At 45.8% G+C, this 25353-nt stretch overlaps 1 protein-coding gene across 2 annotated transcripts in view; it reads left to right on the top strand.

Moving 5' to 3' along the window:
* The window catches only part of FBXO3 (F-box protein 3), a 94817-nt gene that overhangs the window by 49173 nt on the left and 20291 nt on the right, over positions 1–25353 (top strand). For both annotated transcript variants that reach the window (XM_085643518.1, XM_085643519.1), the window contains 3 exons: positions 14356–14519; positions 23776–23890; positions 24593–24797. In XM_085643518.1, coding sequence (XP_085499644.1) covers positions 14356–14519; positions 23776–23890; positions 24593–24797 — 484 coding nt within the window. The remainder of the gene's footprint in view (positions 1–14355; positions 14520–23775; positions 23891–24592; positions 24798–25353) is intronic.

Raw genomic sequence — 25353 nt, 5'->3', positions numbered from 1 at the left:
GACTATTGACACCAACACCTTTCAATCTTTTTAGTTGCATGGCCTTGTAAGCCCCGTCATAGGCTTTGATTAGAAGTTGCTCTAGCTGCCGGGACACTAATGCGTGATCCACACAAGTTCTGGAGAAATCTTACAGATGTTGGATTTATCGCCCCAAAAAAAAAAACTATGCAGGGTAGTACTGGCACCATTATTCCTTTGGTGTAGGGGCCATAGGTTCAAGTCCGGCCTTCTAGTCCTGGATAGCACAAAATGGTTGCTGCCGGCCAGAGACACGATTCTGCCCTCCTGCTGCTGAGCCAAGCCCGAGCAGGAGAAGGCAGAACAATAGGCATCCTGTCACAGGAAGGTATGACCATCTCCCAGACAGGATTTAGTGTATTGTGGCAGGGTGGGTGCGCTTGCCAGCGCCGCTCAGTCTTCATGAGGGAGTAACAATTAACAGGGAGTAACAATTCAGGCCCGTTAACCCAGGTGAGACCGGGTGTAGTTGTGGATTTGGGGGTCTTTTGGGGGACCACCCAAAGGTGCAGGGTCACCCTATAGTCCACGGGTCCAAAATACAAACTGAGACCAACACTGGAGCACAGAGAGAAAGGATATTTATTACAATCTCATTAGAGAGAAAGCATCAACAACAGACACCCATAGCTGTCTGAGGAGGTAGTCTGCTGAGTGCTTTGCTTCTGCACCTTATATACCCTTCATCCCCACCCTTGGCGTGCTAGGTGAACAATAACAAACACCAATAATATACAGACAAGCAATGGTCAGTTCTGATGCAATCAGCAGGTGGTGGCTGTTTGGCCCCTGCAGGGCATAGGTGAAAAAGGCATGATTATATGTCAAACAAAGGTTAATCTGATAAGTCCACAGATGGTAGCGGTGAGACCCCTGCAGGGTGTAGGCGAAAAAGATGTTTATACAACAAGTAAAGTTCGATCGGATAAGTCCGCAGATGGTAGTTGTTGGACCCCTGCAGGGCACAGGCAAGAGGAATGATTACACAGCAAGCAGAGGTCAATCTGATAGGCCTGTAGATGGTAGCTGATGGACACCTGTAGGGCATAGTGTGCAGGGTGAGGACGATAAACATCTGGGAAATTCCCTGTCCGACTTGTTGAGCATGGGCTGGTCAGTTTGTGGCAGGTCAAAGCACGAACAGGGTGTGAGCGTCCATGCAGGAATGTGGGAGGTCAAAAGTGGAGCTCCAGAGTGTTCGTGATACAGAGAGAAGGTCAGTCATGAAGGGTATAGCACAAAATGGCAGAGTGCATGGCAAGATAACAGACCTACTTTTCCACAGTCCCTCCTTTTGCCATAAGCAAAACCATTTTTATTTTTTTAGTCAATTACAATGTTCATCAATAGCTGTGTCTCACGTTCAGTCCTTATTTTATCGTTCTTGACCTGTGCGTTTACGTTGACTGACTTGATAGCATTTGCGCAGAGGCCACAGAGTGGGGGACCACATTGAAGGCAAAGACAACAAAAGAGAACCAGGGCAACAGGTATCAGGATGATCATTAGAACCTTCCATCCCCATGTCAGTGGAAGTTGCCATATCCAAGAACCAAGGGACCATGAGTCCGTATCTTGATGGAGGTCAGAGGCTATTCGATGGAGTGCGGAAATAGCCTCGTAGACAGATGATGAATGATCCGGAACATACACGCAAAAGCTGGTGCTGATGATGCGACATGCTCCTCCGCGGTCAGCTAGGATGACATCAAGGACCATGAGATTTTGTAGAGTGACGCGGCGTACCGCTTGGAGCTCCAGTGTTGTTGGCTAAAATACCAGCTGTGATGTTGACGGTGGCTTCCATGGCTCTGGTGAGGTGGCGAATAGCTCCACTGTTTGCCATTGGTCCCCAGAAGGGAAGGATGCCCTTCATGGCATCCAGGAATTGTTGAGAGGTTGTGTCTGTTTGTTCATCCACATCGTTGCTGCGGCAGGCGCAATGATGACGAGGAGAAGCAATGTAGACAGGGGGAAGGAGGAAAGATATGTAACATGTGCCTCCCCAGTTCTCGTGAAGCCAAGTGTATGCCTTTGTTCCACACACGAAGTAGGTGTTTGGGGAGGCAACAAGGGGCGGTGGAGATGTCGTATTCAGAGTTGTTGTCACGGCACAAGAGCTGTCCCCAACGTACCCAATACCTAAGCCTCTGTTACACATTAGTCCAGGAATGCGAACAACAGCTAGCGGTGGGGTCCGCTTGGCGGGTGTTCTTGCTTTGAAGCTGGAGAAGCGTATTCTACTGGTAGAGTCGAATACCAGCATTTCCTCATTCTCATCCTCAGACATGCATGTAGAATTGTTCTTTGGACATACCGCATTGCCCGTTTTGTTCTGCCAGAACTCATCTTGCAATTGTTGGAGAGTGATGTCGACAAGGCCGCTGGACCGATGGGCGCCCATGATGAGCGACATCCAGGCAGCGCAAGAGGCGTGTTTAGAGTAAGGGAGGAAGGGTATGTTATTCTCCATGGAGTGAGGCAGGAGACCACAGACCCAACAGTTCGTTTTATTCAATACCTCATTAGGTTGATTCAACATTTGGATGAAGGTGTTGTTCCAAATCTCTTATTTTGGAGATAAGGGGACAAGGAGACATGGGAGTGTTCAGGAGGCGTGGCATCAGTGGGCAATATGGTATCCTTGACTGGTGCCCCTTCCTCTAGGATCCAGAAGAGGATGGGGCAGATAATAGTGAGGAGGAGAACTGTCGTCAAAGCTATTGACCTGTTATTATGCAGTTTGTTACATAGTGCTATCTTCTTGTTGGAAAGTTCCATGGTTTCGTTGTTTGTTATAATCAGTCTTCTTTTGGGCTCTACAGCTGTTGGAGAGAAAAGGTGAGCCCTACGCGTCGCCGGTAGTTGCTTCTCCTGGCTAGGCTTCTCAGTACCCCGCTACCTGGAATACCAATGCACCCTTCCAGATAATACGACCGCCCTGCGACTTTTGGCTCACCTCCCCTGTCCGGTCGCTGGAGCTCCAGAAGCCGTGCGTGGGCGGAGGTTGTATCTTTCTTTAGTTGGCACGGTGTTATCTTTGAATAATTCCAGTTCTGGTTCTGGGAGACTACACACAGGGGGTCGCACGTTAACTTCCTTGTAGGTGAACAAGGTAGGATCAGTTTGAGTGATGCTGGGGATCTTCTGGCAGTGCACAGCGTGTATCCTGGATTTCTTGCCTTCCACTCGCAGGGCCGTTCTAGTGGTCAGAAGAACTAGCAGGGGCCCTCTCCACCGGGGTTCCAGCGTCTTCTTTCGAGCGAAATTCTTAACCATAACAAATTCCCCCAGTAGGATGGCATGTCCCGGCCCGGTGGATCGATCAGGCAATGCTTCCTGGACCTGCTGATGAATGGAAGACAAAGTTTGTGTTAGTACGGACAAATACTCACTCAATAATTCACAAGGGGAATCAGACAATGTGGTAGCGGGGGGTGCGCCCCAGATGTTCATTGGGCGTCCAAAGACCACCTCATATGGAGTCAATGAGGTGTGGGAATGCGGGACAGATCTTATTGGTAGAAGGGCCAATGGTAGCGCATCTGGACATTTTAGCCCCGTAGTTTCTACTATTTTGACTAGTTTGGATTTGATCGTGGCATTGTATCTTTCCACTAGGCCTGCTGATTGGGGGTGGAAGACGGCATGAAATTTTTGTTGATGCCCTAATCCTGATAGTATATGCTTGACTATTTCTCCAATGAAGTGACTCCCACTGTCACTCCATAGGACTCTGCAAAGGCCGTAGCGGGGAAAAAATTCCTTCAGCAATATCTTGGCGGTGGTTAGGGCGGTGTTGTAACCGGGTAAGCCTCCACCCATTTGCTGAATGCGCAAACAACCACCAAAACATATTTAAGGTTGTTGCATCGTTCCATTTGGATATAATCCATTTGCAGCACTTCAAAAGGTGATGTGGGGATGGCATATCCTGCCCGAGGTACCCGAGTCCCTTTACCTACATTGTAGCGGAGACAAACCAAACACTGTTGGACCAGCCTGGAGGCGGTAGACCGGAGTTGGTTGTTATCCCACATTTCCTGTAATATTTTAGTCATGGTGGCAGCATTGGTGTGTGCTGGCAAATGAGTCATGTTCAACAATGGGAGGAGATAAGCATTTGGTAATTTCCAAAGTTTGGGATCTTTGGATCGTCAACAATTTTCTTCATCAAGCATGCCCTCCTTCTACCAATTTTGAAGTTCTTCAGAGGTGGCAGTGGACTGGATCTGTTGTCTAACATCATGCCACTTCTCTGCTTGGGATTTTACTATGTACATAGGGGTATTTATTCTTTCCTGTGCAGTAGCCCGTGCTGTCTCATCAGCAAAGGCATTTCGTAATCCTATTTCATCTGTGACCTTCCTGTGTGCGTTGCATTTAACAATAGCTAATGTTCTGGGTAGTGTCAAGGCTTGGAGCAATGCAGTGACTAAATCACCATGCTGAATGGGCGTACCGTGTGACGTTAAGAATCCTCTCTCCTTCCAAAGGATACCAAAACTGTGGGCTACTCCAAAGGTGTACTGGTTGTCGGTATAGATGGTGACAGCGAGATCCTGGCTAAGAATACAAGCGCGGGTGAGAGCTATAAGTTCACCGGCCTGGGCCGATTTCTGAGGTATGCGTGCAGTCTCAACAATGGTAGTGGTAGTGGTGACGGCAAAGGCAGCAGATGTGGTACCGTTTGATAGTTTAATACAAGACCCATCCACCCACAATTGCCCATCCTGTTCCTTGAGAGTGGTGTCTTTTAAGTCTACCCGTCCCTTAGTCTGTTCTTCTGTTCAAAAGAGGCAGTCATGTGGAATGTCTGGGATGTCAGGATCTGGTGTGGGCAGGAGTGGGGCAGGATTCAAGTTCGCACATCTCTTTAGCGTGATATGGGGTGCTAACAGCGTAAGTTCGTATCCTGTTAGTCGTGCACTAGTGAGGTGTTGTGTCTTTGTCTGATCCCAACACAATCCCTTCACTTTTTCGGATAGAGACGGCTGCTGCTGCAACCGCTCTAAGGCAAGAGGGCAGACCTCGGGCCACAGGGTCTAGGGTGGCTGAAAAGTAAGCGCATGGGCGTTGTTTGGTGCTGTGAATTTGGATCAGGACCGAGAGAGCACATCCTGAGCGCTCATGGGTGTAGAGGCAGAAGGGTTTAGAGTAATCAGGTGTGCCCAATACTGGTGAAGAGCAAAGAGCGTGGCATAAGTCTTAAAAGGCTTGGTCGTGTTCATGTGTCCAAGGAAGAGGTGTGGGTGTGCCTTTTGTAAGCAAAGTAAGGAGTGGCTTAACTATGAGGGAAAAATTCGGTATCCATTGGTGACAAAAGGAAGTGAGACCAATTAGTGCACAAACATCTCTATGGGTGGTGGGAAAGATGTAGTATTGTTTGGATGCGATCAGAGGTGAAAAAAATATGATTATATGTCAAACGAAGGTTAATCTGATAAGTCCACAGATGGTAGCGGTGAGACCCCTGCAGGGTGTAGGCAAAAAGCATGTTTATACGACAAGTAAAGTTTGATCGGATAAGTCCGCAGATGGTAGTTGTTGGACCCCTGCAGGGCACAGGCGAGAGGAATGATTACACAGCAAGCAGAGGTCAATCTGATAGGCCTGCAGATGGTAGCTGTTGGACGCCTGCAGGGCATAGTGTGCAGGGTGAGGACGATAAACATCCTGGAAACTCCCTGTCCGACTGGTTGAGCATGAGTTGGTCAGTTTGTGGCAGGTCAAAGCACGGGCAGGGTGTAAGCGTCCGTGCAGGAATGTCAGAAGTGGAGCTCCAGAGTGTTCGTGATACAGAGAGAAGGTCAGTCATGAAGGGTACAGCACAAAATGGCAGAGTGAATGGCAAGATAACAGACCTACTTTTCCACATAGTTTGCAACAAAAACAATGTCTCAACTGGAGATTATTAAAAGTAGGACAATTCAAAACGGTGAATTAAATCACAATTGGGAAAGGGGAACAAAGGGAGCGAGATAACGTAAGGGTAGGGTGAAGTGAAATAAACTATAATTCTATAAGTAGTTAAGAAGCATTACAGTACATGATTATACAATGACCATAACTCACAAGGTGAGCACTGGGCGTGCTAGTGAAAGTGGAAGGCGCGTGACATAAGTGTGTGGGAAACAGCGTGAACGGCGATAATAGGTAAGATAAAGGTGGTCAAAATTTGCTAGTTATATACAGTGTTTATATACAAAACAATCTGATAAATAGATTGACCACAGTAGCGCCTGGGTTCTAGGCTGAATAGTCGACGGCATTTCAACCTGAATGATTGCAGGTCATCATCAGGACAATGGTCATTAGTTTGAGGGTAGTGCTCTATGGGAGAATGGATCAACACATGAGTGGACCGAGGAGAGAAGGTGAGGAAAAATAATTGAAATAAGTAGAAATTACCTAGTAGAGAGAGTACAAGGTGGATGTAGGGGATCCCGAGGTAATCAAGATCTGCGAGGTGTCAGGGTAGCTTGTAAGTTATGTCGGGGAATAGGCAGGGTACAAAGGCTGTCGGTGTATTGGGTTATCAGCAGGTAGTGAAAAAGGATTGGATCACTGTGTATACAATTTAATAATTACCCAGATTCTATAGTCCAAGAGCGCAGTAGGAAATATATCAGGGACCAGGGAGGAGCTTTGGCAAGGTATCCAGAAACAGCCCGGTTAATGGGAGTGGAGGATGAATCTGAAAAAGGCGGGAGGAAAAAAAGTCAATACCGGCATAAAAAACGCTTGGTATCCGATCACGGGTGACGGTAATGGCTGGCTTATAGGAGCACTTACTTGGAGGTAGAAGTCGGGAGGAGATCCATGGACAACGCCGCACGATGGCACGGGGAAATAAATTGCTGTGGCAGAGGAACAAAACCTCTGTGTTGCAGTCGGGTGAAGGACGAGTGAAGTGTCCAGCGCACACTGTAGTCATCGAGTGGGTTGGTGAAAAGGACCCGGAGAGGTGTCACTTGACGTGAGTCACGAGGGGCGGGAACACTAGACAGGGGAAAGGGCGGCGTAAGCCAGGAGACCAGGGGGGACAAAGGAGCGTTGATTAAGGAGGGAAAGGAATTGTGCATGCCATGTTCTAGGCTGCACTTGGACAAAACAGATATCAAAGAGAAATAATAACAATTGCCATAATATTAAATAATGATACTCAGCAAGAGCATATAACAGAAATTATCGGTTATAACAGCCTCCTAACGAGAGTATGAAGAAGGAAAAAAAGTGAACACAGTCAATGTAGAAGGGCGGAGCTAAACAAATTAGATGAAAAACATTTAGTCAATCAGACATTACATGTGGCTAAGGTGGCAACATCCTTATATTACTGCCAATATGATGAAACAGTGTCCACGAGTGAGTAAAAAGGACACAGGGTAAAAAAGCTGTGAGTAACCTAATGGTGTGGAGACCCCACAATGGCGGTCCAAATTAAAATAAATAAAGTAGATAGTCAGTCAACATGGCTAAATAGAAGTCCATAAATAGTTTTACATCAATAATTTCACACAGCTATAATTGCAGGTTTTGAAGGTTAAACAATAAATAATAAGGCATAGAGTTATCAATTGATAGCATGAAGGTACAGAAGGGCCCATAATGCATGAAAAGATTATAGGTATCAACCTATGAGCTCAGTATGGTGGGTCCTAAACTGGGAAGGGAAAAGTAGCTCAGAGGTAGGTAGTGGGTTCATGTAGCTATAATGACTGTTCCATTCATCAAGGGTGTTGAGCCCATTTTCAACAGAATTGCAGCGTGCAATCCATCTGCATTCACATTTGTTCAATAACAACTGTAGATTGCCGCCCCTGAGTGGAAGCGTGGGGTCAAGTCTTCATGAGGGGGCACATTTGGTGTCCCCATGCTTAGTCAAGTTCAGACCAGCTCTAGAAGCCGTTGGCTCCGGCGCGAAACTGGACATAGGACATGGGAGTAACCTCCCCACTTTCCAGACCATCCCCTGGGAGGGTCCCCTGAATCGTCCCAACCCTTTCCTTAGGGTACTTAAGGGCTTACATGTGGGTGGGTCCCTAGATTCGTCGTGGGACAAGATTCAGATCAGACACCACTGCTTCTTGTACCGTCTGGGCACTCTGGACTTTGTTTGAGCTCAACTTCGTCTCCCTTCCAGTGTGCTGCATCGTCTGTGCACCATACAGTAACGTTGCAAGGCCTGTGGGCATCAAAGACACCTGAAGGAATCTCCCTTGAAGTGAAGGAGTCACTTCCCTGTATTTGCACGCACCACAACTTAGTCAACCGTTCTGCTGATCCTAACTCCTCCAGACTCCGAAAGGTTCTGCAATACAGGTGGTGGTTTTCCATAGCTCTCGAGGCCTGCCCTGCACTCTCATCAAGTTTGAGGCAGTATCCCTCATGGGGGCTGCAATAACTGAACCCCTGTGCACCGCGTCAACTTGCAGTTGCAAAGGCTTGTTCGCTTCCTTCCATGAAGATCTTTCGGCTCCAACTAGCTCCATCCTCAAGCAACTCCAGTGACAAGAATCTTCGGCCACACTGTATCGTGTGCATCGTGGTCTGCATCTTTTGGTGAGCGTTTTGAGGTCCTCTCACAACTCTAGTGCCTCCGGACTGTGGGTCCAGTTGAGGGACACCTTTGTTTCTTTTGGGCTCCCCCGATTGCTCGGGGCCTGCCCTAACTCCTCTGCTTGTGGTGAGTCCCCTTGACCTTGCTGGTCCCGACATTGCACCTTCTTCGACTTCTGCATGGGTTGCATTTGCCAAGGCTTGTTGGTGCTCCCACCGGACACAGACCCCTCAGCATTCGACATCTGACATAGGACAGCTCGTGCACTGCTCCTGGTCTTCCTCGGCGTTGCCTGGTCCTCACAGCTGCTCATCTTGTCAACTCTCCTGCAACTCCCGACATTGGTGGGCATTTGTCTTCCAGATCTCGTGGTCACTCCTGAGTGACATAGACTCTGTCCCCTCTGGTTGCAGGTACCTCTCAACTAGAATCCACCTTCGGATTCCACCGGGCACTTTCTCCTCCTTCATCAGCGGCACTTTCCTGGAGTCCTCCATTGGAAACAACGGCGGTTTCAGACACCACTTCGCACCTATGCACCCGCCTTCCCTGGTGTAGGTAAAGTGGCTACTAGGGTATCCACGGGTGGGGTGGCTCTCCAACCTTCTGTCTTCCACTTGGTTTCTTAAGGGCCCACTGGGAAGGGTCCTTAATCTTTAAAAATCCAACCGTGACTTATACGTTGAGTTGTACGGAGCACACGGTCATGTTTTCCCACTGCACACACTCTCCGTGGGGTTCCTAGTAACTCACCTTGGGGAAGTTCCTTGGGTCCCCAGTGTTTCTATGTCCTCTCGACCCCGTCTTGATCCGAGTCATGGTTCTTATACCCTTTTTATTAGTATATGGTTTGGTCCCCCCCCCACTCCCCCTTCCCCCCTGGGTCCCCTGTTTATTCTGTGCTATTTACTGTGTTTGTATGCAAAGTATTGTGTGCATTGTGGTTATTTCCGGGTAGGAGATACCTAAACATGTTAGCAAGTATTATATAATAAATACATATTTTTAATAATACTTTGTGTGGTTCTTTTTCAATTAATCTATACTATAAGATTATGTTCTGGTAAAACAAGCTGCTTTACACTCCTTCTGGAGTAAGCCTGATGGCTGCTTTCCACAGCTACCACTTAGAGAGTTTTCTATGGTTGTCTAAAATCAGCATAAGGGTTATCTGGACTGGTGCAGGGTGTCCACTTACATAAGTGTACATCATATACCAACACACACACACTCACTCCGTCACTCACTCACTCCGTCACTCACTCACTCCGTCACTCACTCACTCCGTCACTCACTCACTCACTCCGTCACTCACTCACTCCGTCACTCACTCACTCCGTCACTCACTCACTCCGTCACTCACTCACTCCGTCACTCACTCACTCTGTCACTCACTCACTCTGTCACTCACTCACTCTGTCACTCACTCACTCTGTCACTCACTCACTCTGTCACTCACTCACTCCGTCACTCACTCCGTCACTCACTCCGTCACTCACTCCGTCGCTCACTCCGTCACTCGCTCACTCCGTCACTCGCTCACTCCGTCACTCGCTCACTCCGTCACTCACTCCGTCACTCACTCCGTCACTCACTCCGTCACTCACTCCGTCACTCACTCCGTCACTCGCTCACTCCGTCACTCGCTCACTCCGTCACTCGCTCACTCCGTCACTCGCTCACTCCGTCACTCGCTCACTCCGTCACTCGCTCTCTCCGTCACTCGCTCTCTCCGTCACTCGCTCTCTCCGTCACTCACTCACTCCGTCACTCACTCACTCTGTCACTCACTCACTCTGTCACTCACTCACTCCGTCACTCACTCCGTCACTCACTCCGTCACTCACTCCGTCACTCACTCCGTCACTCACTCCGTCGCTCACTCCGTCGCTCACTCCGTCACTCGCTCACTCCGTCACTCGCTCACTCCGTCACTCGCTCACTCCGTCACTCACTCACTCCGTCACTCACTCCGTCACTCACTCCGTCACTCACTCCGTCACTCACTCCGTCACTCACTCCGTCACTCGCTCACTCCGTCACTCGCTCACTCCGTCACTCGCTCACTCCGTCACTCGCTCACTCCGTCACTCGCTCACTCCGTCACTCGCTCTCTCCGTCACTCGCTCTCTCCGTCACTCGCTCTCTCCGTCACTCGCTCTCTCCGTCACTCGCTCACTCCGTCACTCGCTCACTCCGTCACTCGCTCACTCCGTCGCTCGCTCACTCCGTCACTCGCTCACTCCGTCGCTCGCTCACTCCGTCGCTCGCTCACTCCGTCGCTCGCTCACTCCGTCGCTCGCTCACTCCGTCGCTCGCTCACTCCGTCGCTCGCTCACTCCGTCGCTCGCTCACTCCGTCGCTCGCTCACTCCGTCGCTCGCTCACTCCGTCGCTCGCTCACTCACTCACTCACTCCGTCACTCACTCACTCCGTCACTCCGTCACTCGCTCACTCCGTCGCTCGCTCACTCACTCACTCACTCACTCACTCACTCACTCACTCACTCTCACACACACACTCACTCTCACACACACACTCACTCTCACACACACACTCACTCTCACACACACACTCACTCACTCTCACACACACTCACTCACTCACTCACACACACTCACTCACTCACTCTCACACACACTCACTCACTCACACACACTCACACACTCACTCTCACACACACTCACTCACTCACTCTCACACACACTCACTCACTCACTCTCACACACACTCACTCACTCTCACACACACTCACTCACTCTCACACACACTCACTCACTCTCACACACACTCACTCTCTCCATTCATGCATACAAATGGGCTCTCATCACACACTACCCAGTAGACTAAATCTTCCTGCTTCCAAAACCTCATCACCTATTTTCCCCCTCAGCCCAAATGTCTGGCACTGCCATGATTCTTCAGTGGGTTTGGGTAGAAGATGACAGAAATTCCGAAAATAATTCTCCAATCCTTCACTCAAAAGACACGAGGAACATGGTAGAGAGCATGACTCATCACGGTCACACAATCTCCTGAGTGGAAATTGAGGAATTGGGTACAAGGAAGAAGAGAGAAATACTCTTGGTTTGTCTCCCACATGCCTTGTACTTTGGCCATAGACTTTACCCTTCAGTATGTCTAAGAAATATGTAATCGATCTCTCTGTGAATGTAGGTCTGGGCCATACATGCACCACAATCCATTTCCTAAGAGTTGTCTGAACTCATGCCCTGATGATGTTCTCCCTAAAAAACCCCAGGAGGTACAGTGAAAGCTAGCCTGTCTTGGGAGTACTAAGAAAACAAGAGGAACTGCCGGGCATCTGCAGTTGATGGAATACTGTGTTGACAAGGCTTAATGGTAGGAAAACGCAAGAGAGGATAAAAGAGAGGAAAAAAAACCAAAGGTACGGGAACTAAAATGGTGAAAGCATGCCAGGGCAATACCACCAGTGAAGTTGCGAGACAGCATGGTTCAAGTACTAAGTTTTTTTATGCTGCCCCCGGAAGTGTTGTCCTCGTGGTTCTACTATTGTTATTGCCTTTATTCTCCCTCTGTCGCTGTAAGGCCCTCCTTACCTCTACCTCCATCAACGGAATTCTGCTCTTTCCAGATCTTCCAAATAATTTGTTGTTTCTGAGTGAACCTTATATTTGCATGATCTTTTCTCCAACCGTTAAGTATTTTTTACTGAATCCTGACATTCACATTGAGTGAACAATTTCATTTTACTTCCTTAAAAAAACTAGCTCTGCATCATCTATCCGTCTCAGACTTTGCTACGCTCTTCTCTTAAAAAATGACATTTATTAGGCAGACATTTGCATTATCATATGCTTCTGTGCCTCAATCCTACTACGTCCCCACCACGACTCAGATGTCCAGCTGCAATAGCCAACTTCAAACTTGCGTCCCACTTTGTGTGTATTCTCACACTCAAATGTGATAACCTTTCATGTACCCCTTCTGACCCTTTAGTCCACAAGCCACTAAAATAAACTTGCAATCACCTCCAGTGTACTATTTTGTCCTCTCTATTTAACCAGTCTACATGCTGTTACCTTTCTCTCTAGCTTAAAAATTGAGGTTGCCTTACCCTTACTACTCTCCAGTGTCTCTACTACACTTCTTCTCCACAATACTTGAACGTCTTCTTTTTAAGTTCCTGACTTTTCATCCCATGCCAACGATCTGCTTGAGCCCTTCAAATCTGGTGTCTGTGCCTTCCGCTTCCTCTTCTTTGGAGCGATCCTAATTTCCTTGGCACACCACAACCAACTCTAATAGATGCTAAGACTCCGGGATCTTTCTGCTGCTCTCAACACCATCAAACATCCTGCCTAACTTACCATCCTTGCAACCATTGGCATTACTGACTCTGCTCTTATCTGCTACTCCTTCTACCACTCAAACCGATCGTCCACTGTGGACTGGCAAGTCGTCAGAGTCCAGCTCACTCTTTTACCAGTCCTTGTCCCTCAAAGCGCTGTGCACTAGCCCCACTCCTTTCCTCACTCACCTCCACCTCACTTGGTGATATCATTTCCCGTATTTAGAGGACAAACACGTTTTTCTCCTCGTTCCCATCCTTCTCCCCCATTGCATCCTCGAATATGAGAGTGCCTGTTTGCATTTATCACTGCTGACCTCTGCTAAAATGGAGGTCCTTTACTTTCTCTTCTGCGAAACTAGGTCCACTTATAGCTCCATCTACTTCCCACAAAACACCCCCCTCTTTAACTCATCATTCAGAAACTTAGGCGCACATTGAAGTTTCTCTATGCTGACGCAATGCTTCATTATACTTTGGCATCTGGGTATCTTATCTTAATGCATAACCTGTTATGTCCCATTCAGTACTGTTAAAAGTACTGATCAGCTCACTGTCCGTTGCAATAACCTCTTTCAGTGGGCCTTCCTCATCATGGCTTTGCGACCCTTGACAGAATTCTATACTTTGCCATCAGAGGACCTTTCAGCGTCTCATCCTAAAAGCTATGCATGGGTCAGCTGCAACTGGGTGTCAATTAAACATATGCCACCATGCACCCCCTTACAACACCGAGACCGCCATGCGTCTCATCCAGATTCTAATCTTTTTACCTAAGACCCAATCACTTGCGGGCTCTCCCACTAAAAATTAGCGCCTGCCCTACAATACAGGACTTTAAATCTAAACTGAACACCCATCCCTCGATGTTGGAAGGCCACATATTTTAAGCATGTTGTCTTCTGGGCTTCACTCTCTAATATGTTTTAATTGTATATGCCCTGTAGTACTGTATTTCATAAGCTGTGTCTGCTTTCCAAACAGCCCCTTAAGTTCAGTTTCCCTTTATGCTCTTTGTTTATGTGACTCCACCCTTCCCACTGATTAGTCCAAATATCAAATGTCTAACTGGCCGTATGCACATCATTTATGTTTGAAATATTTCTCTATGTACTAATAGAAAAATACTTGTGTCTGTGTTTACTGATGGTGACCATGATCTAGAGAGAAGCCTGAACTGGCCTTTACTGCTAAACACAACATTGTAGTGACTGCCCTGAAGCTACATATGCAATATCACTTCCTTGTACCTCACATAAGTGTAATAAACTTTCTTTACAACACAAATACCAAATTAATTGTCTCTGATAATGCTTATTACAAAGAATTTAGGGTGCGTTTATTCAAGTACATCAATGATGTGTAGCCATAGAGCATATTTGCCATGGAAACAACTTCCATCACTGATTGTGTATCCTGTTCTTTCACCTCAATCTAGGGATAAGAAGGGACCGAGGAGTCGGAGCTGGAAAGCTACCTTCAAGGAGTTCTATGCCGATCTAGGGCGGTACATTCAGCACTACGCCACCTTAAAGCAAGCCTGGGATGATCTTGAGCGATACCTGCGAGAAAAATGTCCTCGCATGATCATGTCCTTGAAAGGTATTACTGCAATGTGAATTCCTGGCCGATCGTCTTTTTCTAGTAAGATGCCACATGTACAAATAAGTCCCACTGTGTGTAACATTTTCTTGTAATATGTATTAAATTGGGACTTGAATGAAAAAGAGCAGCCCCTGCTTGAAGCAACGCTCTAATGCAACTACACCCGCGCTTCGTTGAGCCACATTGAACTTGGTACTGATGTTGGTTCTTAAAAGGCATACCATTGAGTCTGGGCGCAAGTTATCCAAGTGCAAAGGGTTGGTTTGCTAGCAGGCCTGAACAATTGTATTTGACCTCAGTAGTTTAGGTAATGATTAGTCATGCAAGTTGCGTACTCCAGGATCTCACAGCATTGTTTTATCCGAAAGCATTCTGGCCACTTTGCTTTGTGTCAATGAACATGGAAATGCTTCTCTGCTCATTACCAACTGGCTGTTGTAATTATTAAAGAACAAACTAATAGTTGTGCAAAAGCAATTTTTAATTTCTTTTGGAAGCCTTGGCAAATGTCTTTTTAGAGACTTTGTAACTTGGAAAAGCAACCAAATACAGAAAGATGACATGGTCCAGAGTAGATGTTTCTCTTTTGATCTGTCGGCGCAGTCTAACTCATGTCTGTCGGTAAAAAACTGGCTAAGATTTCTCAGGAGAAAAAGTGCTGCTGCGGGCAAGATCAGTGCTTAGTGACTTCTAAAGCAGCAGATTTAATGCCAACTCAAGGCATTCACGCACCAGTATTTGGAGTTCCACTGGTGAACTAAATAATGGTTCCGCACTTAAACAGGAAAGCACACAAGTCTTGAATTATTTAGAACCACTGGACCCATAACTCGGCACATTTTTTTTAGTTTTTCTGTATCTCTTTAGAAGATGAACAACCACATGCATATCAATTGTGGCCCTGAGCCTGTAACAATCTAGCAGGTACTGATAGGCCACATCTCCACTGTATGGGAACTCAAAAAACCCAAACTCGTTTCAGCTTTGTAAAGTCTTGTCAGTGAAGTGTAGCCTTTAGTGCCTGTGACAAGGGTCCCACCTCTGGTATATCGCCACCATTAAAGTGACTCACTTTGACTGAAATAGGGTGATGGATGTGAACACTTTGAGCAGCAGGTATTTACTTGCTGTGCATTCCATAACAAAATTGTCTTAACTCAACTTCGTTTTGTCCACACATGGGTCCACCAGCTCAGTATGCTGTAGTTTTCACGCCGCACCTCGCCGATAAAGTCTAATAAGGCCTTTCCCTTTCTGGGGTTGCTTTTGTTCCCATGCATGAGACATAGCCCAGAGGCTCAGGATGACTGTCCCTTGTTGAAGAGGGGAGGGGGCAAGAATGATGCGGTAATGCTTGGTCCCTGTTCGTGGTGGTACAGTGAGCATAAGACAATGGTCTAGAACGCGGCTATGAGTAATACCTATAGCAGCGATGAACTCAAAATTCCAACAGTCACTATTTTCACTATTGTCTAACACCAATTTAGTTTAGGAGGATTCTTTAAACTTTGATTTTTAGTCAAGCACCAATCCTTTCACGTTAACTTTTGAAATGATACTGGCAGTCTTTGACGGGTGTACCCTCTTTGGGTGTATTCATCTATTTGGTCATCAGGCTTTCAACCTTTTGTCGGCCTGTGTCTCTTTAAATCCTAGCAGTTGGCCCTCCTTTAACCCAGTGTAACACAACTTGCATTTCAACAACCTTCTTGGACATCTGTTAACAACGTTAGACAATTCTACAGTGATTGCAACATGTGATGACCTCACTTGAGAATAGCTATTACTTGAGGCAAAAATGTATAACATGCAGTGCTTTACAGTAACAGTGCACTAATATCTTCCTGTCCAAATACCTTGATAGGTAGGACAAATTTATTGTAAGTAAGAGCATGTTTACAGCATGTACTGCTTTCTGTTGAATACTTGCTCTGCACTCTTCTGCCAGCTAGTGTTGGACTCAGAATATTATGTCTTTCTGTTCAAAGAACTACATTTGCTGTCCAAATGTGGTGAGGACTGCCAATACCGCGTTCGATTGGCCAAATCTCCCTACCAAGCAATGTTGTCTTGGCCCGCCGGAGGGACCTGCCGTTACCCAGTATGGGTGTATTTCTGTGCCAATTGAACTCTAGTACCACCGGTTGTTGACCTAGACATCAGCGACACTGTACCAGTGGCTGGCGATGCAGTAATCCCCAGATAGAAAAGGTTTAAAAATAATATTTTCTTGGACATCGTATTTCGAAATTAAGAATCGTCATATACACTAACAATGTGTGCAATTTTGTTGCGTTGCACTTTGGTTGCTTTTCTGCCAGTTTTTCTTGATTTACATAAAAATTACTACTCCAAACCTTTTTGGACGAATCACGTGTTGGCTCTATGATCTAATTGGACACCATATAAGAAACTATCAACTGTAGCCTATTATGTCTTTCATTGTCCGAATTATTCACACGTTGCCCTACAATGTGAAAGCACGGTACACTATTGTTTTGCTATGGGCATTTACAGTACATGACTGCGTAATCTGTGTTCTGTTCTATTCATATTACAACATTATTGATCTCCCTCTATATATTTTTTAATTTACTTATGTACTAAGTTATTGGAATAAATGTTGTCATACTTTTTGTTATCAAACACTCTTTGGTGTATTTGATCGAGTGGAGTGCTCTGGATAAGTATAGAAAACTCCAGACTGGCACTGTTCCATTGCGTAACCTTTCGAGGCAATGGTCAGACACAGAGGCACCCAAGAAGAGGTACTTCTGAAACGAATCCGTGACTCTTGCATGCCTCAAAATCACAAGACACCTGTCAGAGGAGACTGAAGTTTTATTTTCCTCAATGGGAGAACATAACCTCAGACTAGCGTCTATTTTCAAAATGGCACAAGGATACTGGCTACAATTTCAAACCATGCTTCCGTATCACCAGCTAAGCATTACAAATCAAGATCTGCCCTTCCTCCACTGTGGTTCACAGTTGTAGGAAGAGGTTGCTTCTTTACTTACAAAAGAAACTGTACCCACATCGGGGGGGGCAGAGAAACGGTACCCACATCGCGACAAGGAGTGTATACTCTGTTTACTTAATCTAAAGAAAAGATGGCATGCCTCCCTTACCCAACTGAGATCTATGGCAGCTCATCAACTCCACTACTGCCATTCCCGTCAGAAGGTTTACCTTCTCCTCTAGCAGCCAGCTTACATGACATAACTTGACCACACAAATGTTTATGTCCACATCCTAATACACCTAGCGCATCTCTATTGCCTGAGATTTGTGGTTAGAATACAAGTTCAAAGTCTTTCCCTTCTGCATCTTTTCAGTCCCACAAATAAAGCCTCTCACTGTGATAGCAGAGAGTCTCCGTCATAGATATATACTTATGTATCCTTATCTCCACGACTGGCTGCTTAAGGGGTGACACACATTGTCTTTTCAAATGTTTATGTTTAGGGAATTTGTTAAGTGCTCGTATACCAACAGGTCTCTTGGTGCTGAGAGGGAAGGGAAGGCCATCCTAAGGAACTCTTAACAGTAGGCTAGGGTGAACACCCATGTTTTCAGTTTTTCACTGAAGCTGGTGTACTCAGATGTTTGTCTAATGTCTATCGGTAAAGAATTCCAGAGTGTAGGGCCAAGTACAGAAAAGCGGGAACCACCCGTTCTCTTGCGCTTGAATCTAGGAATAGTCAGCAAATTCATTATGGCTGATCTAAGATTCCGGTTGGGTAAGTACCTTGAAATCTTTAGATATGAATTTGGGGCCCTTCTCATAGAGTGAGTTAAACACCATACAAACTGTCTTAAACATGGACCGCTGAGTCACAGGAAGCCAGTGTAGCTGCCTCAGAAGTGGCTTGGTGTGACAATGTCTTGGTTGCTGAAAGACCAGCCTAGCCGCGTGATTTTGAATCCGCTGCAGCCTATGGGTTTGATTGGCAAGGAGTCCTAAATAGAGGGCATTTGCATAATCCAGCCTGGACATGATCAGGGCCAGCATGATTACCATGCTTGCTTCCCTGGTGAAAAATGTCCTGATTTTCTTAAAGGTCCTCAGGTGGTAGACGCAAGATGATGTTACCAGGTTGTTCTCTTCATGCATGGATAGTTTGGCATAAATTTTAATCCCCAGACTTTTGACCAAATTTTTAGGGATAGGTGGAGTGCCAAATGCAGCTGGCCAATGTACTGGCGTCCACTGATCGAGTCTGTTATTGGAGATAACTATCTCAGTTTTATCAGAATTTATTTGAGATAGTTACAACTCATCCAATCTTTAATGAAAAGCATAGTATGTTGGAAGAAATCCTTGGATTCCTCCGTCTTGTCAATCGGGGAAAATCAGCTGCATGTCGTCTGCATAATTGTATACCTTCACTCCCCTGGATTGAAGAGCGTGAATTAGGGGACAGATATAGATGTTAAACAGATGTGGGGAGAGGGATGAGCCTTGTGGTACACCACACGTGGTACTGACCCAGGCTGAGTTAAAAAGGTGCCAGCCTAACAGACTGGGTACATTGCCCTAAAAATGAGAGCATCCAGTCCAGTGCCGTGCACCTCAAGCCCGCCACTGCCATTCTATCCGCTAATATGATGTGATCCACGGTATCGAATGCAGCGGACAGGTCCAGTCATACCAAGGCCTGTGTACACCCCCTATCTGCACCCTCCTTCAGATCATCCACTAAACTCAAGATAACTGATTCAGTAGGGTGCGATGGTCTGAAGCTTGCCTGATGGGAGTTCAGAAAATTTGTTTCTTTAATGAAAGCACAAAGAAGTTTTGCTACCAGTGCCTCTAGTATCTTCGCCGGGTATAGGAGGAGCGATATTGGTCAGTAATTGCTCAGTAAGCTGGGGTCTACTCCAGCTTTCTTTTGCAATGGGACCAACACTGCCTCTTTGAAGGCATGTGGAACCACCCCTTCCTCTAAGGAAAGGTTAAGAAGAGAGAGAAAACTATCCGGAAATTGTGCGTGGAGGTCTTTTTGTGTCCTAGTGGGACAAGGGTCATTGGGGGAGCCAGATTGTATCTTGTTTCTAAGCTCTGCAAGCCGGTCTAGGGAAATGTTTTGAAACACAGACCTAGTTATGGGATTTTTGGACTGCTTATGTGATTTCCATTCTTGAGAGCTAGAGGAGATATTTCTGAATGACCTTAATTTTGTCAACAAAGAAAGTATTCAGGTTGTCACATAAGATTTGGGAGGGAGAAATGGCCAATGTTACGTGGTCAGGACTAGAGAGTTCTCGGACTATTTTGAAAATATCTTTGAATTTGTTTTCAGAGCTAAGTACACTAATTGTGTAGAATGCTTTTTTGCCTCCACAATGGCAACTTTATAATCGGTTAGTGCTTTTTCATACCTTTTCCTTTCCGTAGGGGAGTAGCTTCTCCGCCATTCCGTTCCGCCTGGCCGGTTTTAAGTTTTACTAATTTTAACTCCATAGGTAACCAATAAGATGTTTCATGCCGCCTTGAACCCCTCTCTTTCCATTGTAGTGGGGCGTGAATCTCACATGCCCGTAGTTGCTTATTTGGCGATGGCTCTCTCCAACTCGTTAACATTATTCGTTGTAGGTGGGAGTGCAGATTTCAGGGTATTAATGAACTGGCAGTCGGACACGATTCCAGTTTCTAGTCCGTAATTTCGTACCACTCAACGATTTAGCTAAGGATAGGCCGTTTATAGCAAAGTGTATCAGATGGTGATCTGACCACGCACACGGCTTGACCATTAAGTTGCGGACCAAGAAGTTAGAGGTCCATAGTTGGTCTAATGCATGCCCTTTAATGTGAGTGGGTCCCGTTATATGTCCTTCCAAATTCAGAATGTTTAATAAGTCTGTGATCCCTTTGGAGCACCGACCCCCCCCCCCCGCCCCCCCCTTCCTCTGTAGACCAGCAGTTCAAGTCTCCAATTAACAAAATTTTCGCATAGTCTATGGTAAGTGGGGTCATGTAGTTAGCTAATTCCATAACAAAATCTCCTATTGCAGCGGGGTTCTATAGCTCAGTATGGACACTAATGTAGATTTGGGAAATATTAATTTTAGTGTGAGACTATCCACCGATGCCACTTCAAAGGAGGCAATAGAAGTGGCCGAGAGATCTTTTTTAATGATTGCTGCTACTCCTCCTGCTCTTTTCCCAGGGGGTCTATTGGCCTGCATCAGATAATAATTACTTGGAAGAGGCGCAAGAATATCAGGCGTAGATTCCAAGGTTAGCCAAGTTCTGTGACTAATAACAGATCTGGGGCTTCAGTATCTAAGAGGTTGAAAATTTCTAACTGATGCTTGACCATAGAGCGTGTGTTAAGGTAAACTATATTCAACTCTTTGGGATCAGAGGTCTTTGTCCTAGTAATAACGTGCTCATTCTGAGTTTGGGGCGGGGGTTCTTATACTGGGATAGGCAGTGGTGCAATAGGATCAAGGTTTAAAAGTCTCCAGCGTTCCAGCTTATATTTCATTCGGCTCGATCCCCTGGGAAGCATTAGGGGCCAGGTAGCGTAGTTCCAGCGAGGAATAGTTAAATAATTGGACATAATGGCTGGCCGCCTGGCCCCGGCCACCACGGACAGGCGCAGACGGGCTTGCCTTTGGCACGCCCGCTGCGCGCCTGCTTCTCCATCCACTTAAGTAGTGGTCGTGGTGAGAGCTCCGGACCGTTAACCCAGTCCTGGCCTCTCCTCCCGGCAGGCAGAATTGGGTGAGTCAGGCAAGGTCAGGCAAGATATCTACCCCCTCCGCATCAATCGAGCTCTCAGCTCGCAGTGGACCGAGGGGGTTGCACTGCAAATCCCCCCCCGCAGCAAGGCTCAGGTGAGTGCAAAGTGAATGTGCAACAGTTCTATTAAAATCAATGCTGGGTTAAAAATAGACGCAAGTTAAAAATCAACGCAGATGACCAACATGCGATCGGTGCAAATTTAGTAGAGGTATAGCCCACAAGCAGGTCGGACTAGCGTTTGAGAGGAAAGCTCCCTCTCTGCTGTGCGCCTGCTTCTCCATCCACTTGTAGTGGTCGTGGCGAGAGCTCCGGACCGTTAACCCAGTCCTGGCCCCTCCTCCCGGCAGGGGGAAGTGTGAGAGTCAGGCAAGATGTCTACCCCCCCCTCCCCAGCTCTGCTGATTAGGGTGCACAGTCAGCACATTCACAAGAGGTTCAAACATTTCTGTGTGCCCTATTAAATTCAGCAAGAGTCAAAGCTAACTCAAAGAGAGAGTCCTGGCATTTGATATCACTTTCCCTTTAACATTTGTAACATCCTCTAAGAGTGAGAATGGTGATAAACTGCTGGGAATGATGGCCTAGTTCATCGCACTGGTCCCCAGTGGTCCCCTCAATATGTTCCAGCTACAAGAAAATTTATCCGAACAGAGGCCTCAAGCGCCTATGAACTGGAAAGATTTAGTATTACTGGAGTTCACATCTCATCGCAAATTGATGTGGTGGATCAGGTGAAACCTTCTACCGGACAAGTTTTCTCAAACCCGCAGACACAGGTGATGATCACAGCAGATGCATTCCTCACATAGCGGGATGCATATATGATTCCTCACAGTGCATGGCCAGGTGTCCCCACAGGAGCGTCTCCACCAAATAAAGGTGCTGGGGTTGTAGGCGGTTCGACTGACACTAAAAGCATTTTGGACCATGGGTCAAAACTTGGTGGTTACAGTGTGAAAAGCCTAGAACACAATGTATTAGATTGGGAAACAGGCAAACAATCGCCACAGCGCTCATGTATTCATAAGAGATTTGTCACTGGTCACCACAGTATCATATATACTTATTGCCAGAGCATCTTCTGGAAGTGCTACTTTCAAAACCCTTAAGCAAACACCATCTGAAGATTCATGAATGGGAGAACAAATCTCACAGCTACATCAATATTTTTACTGTTCAGAGGACCCAACGATAGACATGTTTACGACCCATGCAAAATGCCTCTTAGCCTCTAGGTATCCACCCTTCTAGTCTTTTGGGGAATGTGCTATGGAGAAACTGGTACATACCCTTTTTACCTGCTATTACCTACCCTGTATTTGATGCAAAAATAATTGGGCAGGGTTCAGTAACCATAATTTTCACTGCACCAAGATGAGCACATCAACTGTGTTACTCCCTTCTCTTAGGTGTCCTTACAACCATATCCAAACTTTCAATCTGTCTAGATCTGCTCAGCTGCATCAAGGGCAATTGCTTCAACCCAATCTGAGGCCCTCAGTCCAGTGATTTAGCACCTAAGATCTTGGAAGATGACAATTTGCCGCACCCATACGAATCTTGGCACATTTTAAAGAGAGCTAGAAAGATTCCTACTTGAGCAGGTTATGCTGCTATTTGGTAACATTTTGCCAACCACTGCTATACCTTTATACACTAGCCCCCTCATGGCCACAGCTCAGCATATAGTTTGCTATGTTCTACACTTGTAAAAAGCTGTTTTAGCATAGCGATTTATTTGACTGCAGTTGCAGCATGTCTTCAAAGCAGAACACCATCTGTTTTTAGTATCTGGGTATGTAAAACGAAACAACTCTTTGTTGTTTCCACTCTGCCACATCTTGCTTATCCTACAGCAGGAATTGCAAAATGGATTGTCAAATTCATTGAGATTTGTTATGTTAAGCTATGCAAACACACTGTATTACTTCTTCCATTCTTGTCTCAGAAAGGGAGTAGTAACAGATTTCTTATGGAATATGTTAATACTTTTAGTAGACTCCTATAAGGCTACAATTGGTTCTCATTCAGTCAGTTAGCAAACATTACTGTGTAGATGTTCAAGACTGGAAATAAATAAAAACACAGTTGTCTTAGATTAAGACATAGTAAAATGATGTGCTCAAAAGAGAAAGAAGAAAGTTTTGACCAAATTTCACTTCTTTGTGATCCCTGAAAACACTTGAGTTACACCCAAGCAATGTATAAAAAGAATCAAAAAACATCCAGGAATTTTTTGCAATTGAAATGTAATGAATAACTGAGACTTCTACTGGGACCAACATCTACCTGTTGAGTTCTGCAATGGAAATGGACATCTGCTGCCATTGTAAGACTGGGAACACCAAGGAGAAGAATTCAAATGAAAAATCACTTTTTTGTTTGACTGCACTACACAATTCTTGTGCCAGATGCTGACATAGGAAGTATTGCTGTTCATGATCCTGATGTTAATTGATGGGACATTATGTACAGTTACCATGGCAATATTTTTCTCAGATGGAGTGCAAGAGCAAGACCTAAATGCAATGGAAGACCAGATCAAATGCAAGTTACCAGACGACTATCGTTGCTCCTTTCGGATTCACAACGGGCAGAGGCTGGTGGTACCAGGGTAAGTTGTAGAAAAGCGGGCTAAAAGAGAGATTGCATACATAGATACTAGTGTTAGTCTTTTCTATAAATATATGTTAATTGTGAGTTAGCTTACATGAGTGCACACCTAAGCCTCTGCATCTAATCTGGCAAGTGTGTGTGTGTAGCTGGTGAATAGAAATTGGGTAAAAAAAAATGTTTGCTCCATTTGGGAGTCATGTGCGAAGCATACCAATGGCTTAAGCTCACTCTAATTTCCTGGTTTTAAGGCACTTTTGTGAAAATATCGGAAGACATTTGAAAAACGAGACGGCAAGCAATAAGGGCTTGAATAAATTAGTCAGTATTTCAGTAGTGTCTCCAAAACATGCAGGATAGACTTTCTTTTTTGTGATACTTCTGTAATTCATTTGTTAAGGACCTTGCAGTGTGGTGAGGGTGGACATTATCAGTTTCTGCTTCCTAAGTTTGATATGAATTTCATCTTCACTAGGTTTGTGGTCTACATAACACCTGGTGGTTTAGTATTCGGTATAATGCGCTCCCTATTTTAATGGCTATTGATTTTATTGTTTATGTACCTTCTTTTCCGCTGATGTTTATGTTGGCACTTTAGTACATGGGCCACTTTGCTACAAAACACAATGTGACAAAGATAGAGGAAATCGATGTGTGTTACTGCACATCATTGTAACTGTGTTCTCTTCTATTTTGCACTCAGGCTGATGGGGAGCATGGCTCTGTCCAATCACTATCGCTCAGAAGATCTGCTGGACATTGATACTGCCGCAGGAGGATTCCAGCAGAGACCTGGACTGCGGCAATGCCTGCCTCTGACCTTTTGCATTCACACCGGCCTGAGTCAGTACATGGCACTAGAGAATGTAGAGGGGCGTGAACAGTGTGATATTTTCTACCAATGTCCAGTAAGGCTCTCTTCTACCGAAGACGTTAACGCCGATATAGCAATGTATGTGCTTTGTTTCCACTCCTGTAGTTCCAAAGTCAGAACGACATGCATTTGAGAATTATGATTTAATGTGGGTTGCATGCTTGGCTTGGAAGCCTTACACCCAGTTAGAACAACATGGACCACTATCTGCTTGATGTTTCTTTTAATACATTCTGCTTCCCATTTGAGTTGTTAGAGTAACATTAGCAGTAGCATTATTTGAGTTCAATGCATCTCTGAGAAAAAGAGTACAGTTAACTATAAATCATTTGATTAATTTCTGCTGGCCTCATGCACATCGTCTATTTTTATTGGGTTAGCATTGATACAGCATGTGATATGATCACAGCGAAAAGACAGTGTAAACTTATTTGTAGTGGTGAGCGGAACATGATTTTCCGTGCAGTTCCGCAAACGGGTGGCATTAGGCATATCTTGCTGCGCGCGCTGATTTTTAGCGCAAGGAGCCCATTCCCTGCTGAAAAGTGTGAGCGGCACAACGCAGAATACCAGAGGGTGCTGCTACTCAA

Source organism: Triturus cristatus, chromosome 3_1 (genome assembly GCF_964204655.1).
Source record: "Triturus cristatus chromosome 3_1, aTriCri1.1, whole genome shotgun sequence".
Taxonomy (NCBI): Eukaryota; Metazoa; Chordata; class Amphibia; order Caudata; family Salamandridae; genus Triturus; species Triturus cristatus.
Note: the sequence above shows the minus strand (reverse complement) of the source record. Positions and strands in the feature narration are given on the sequence as shown.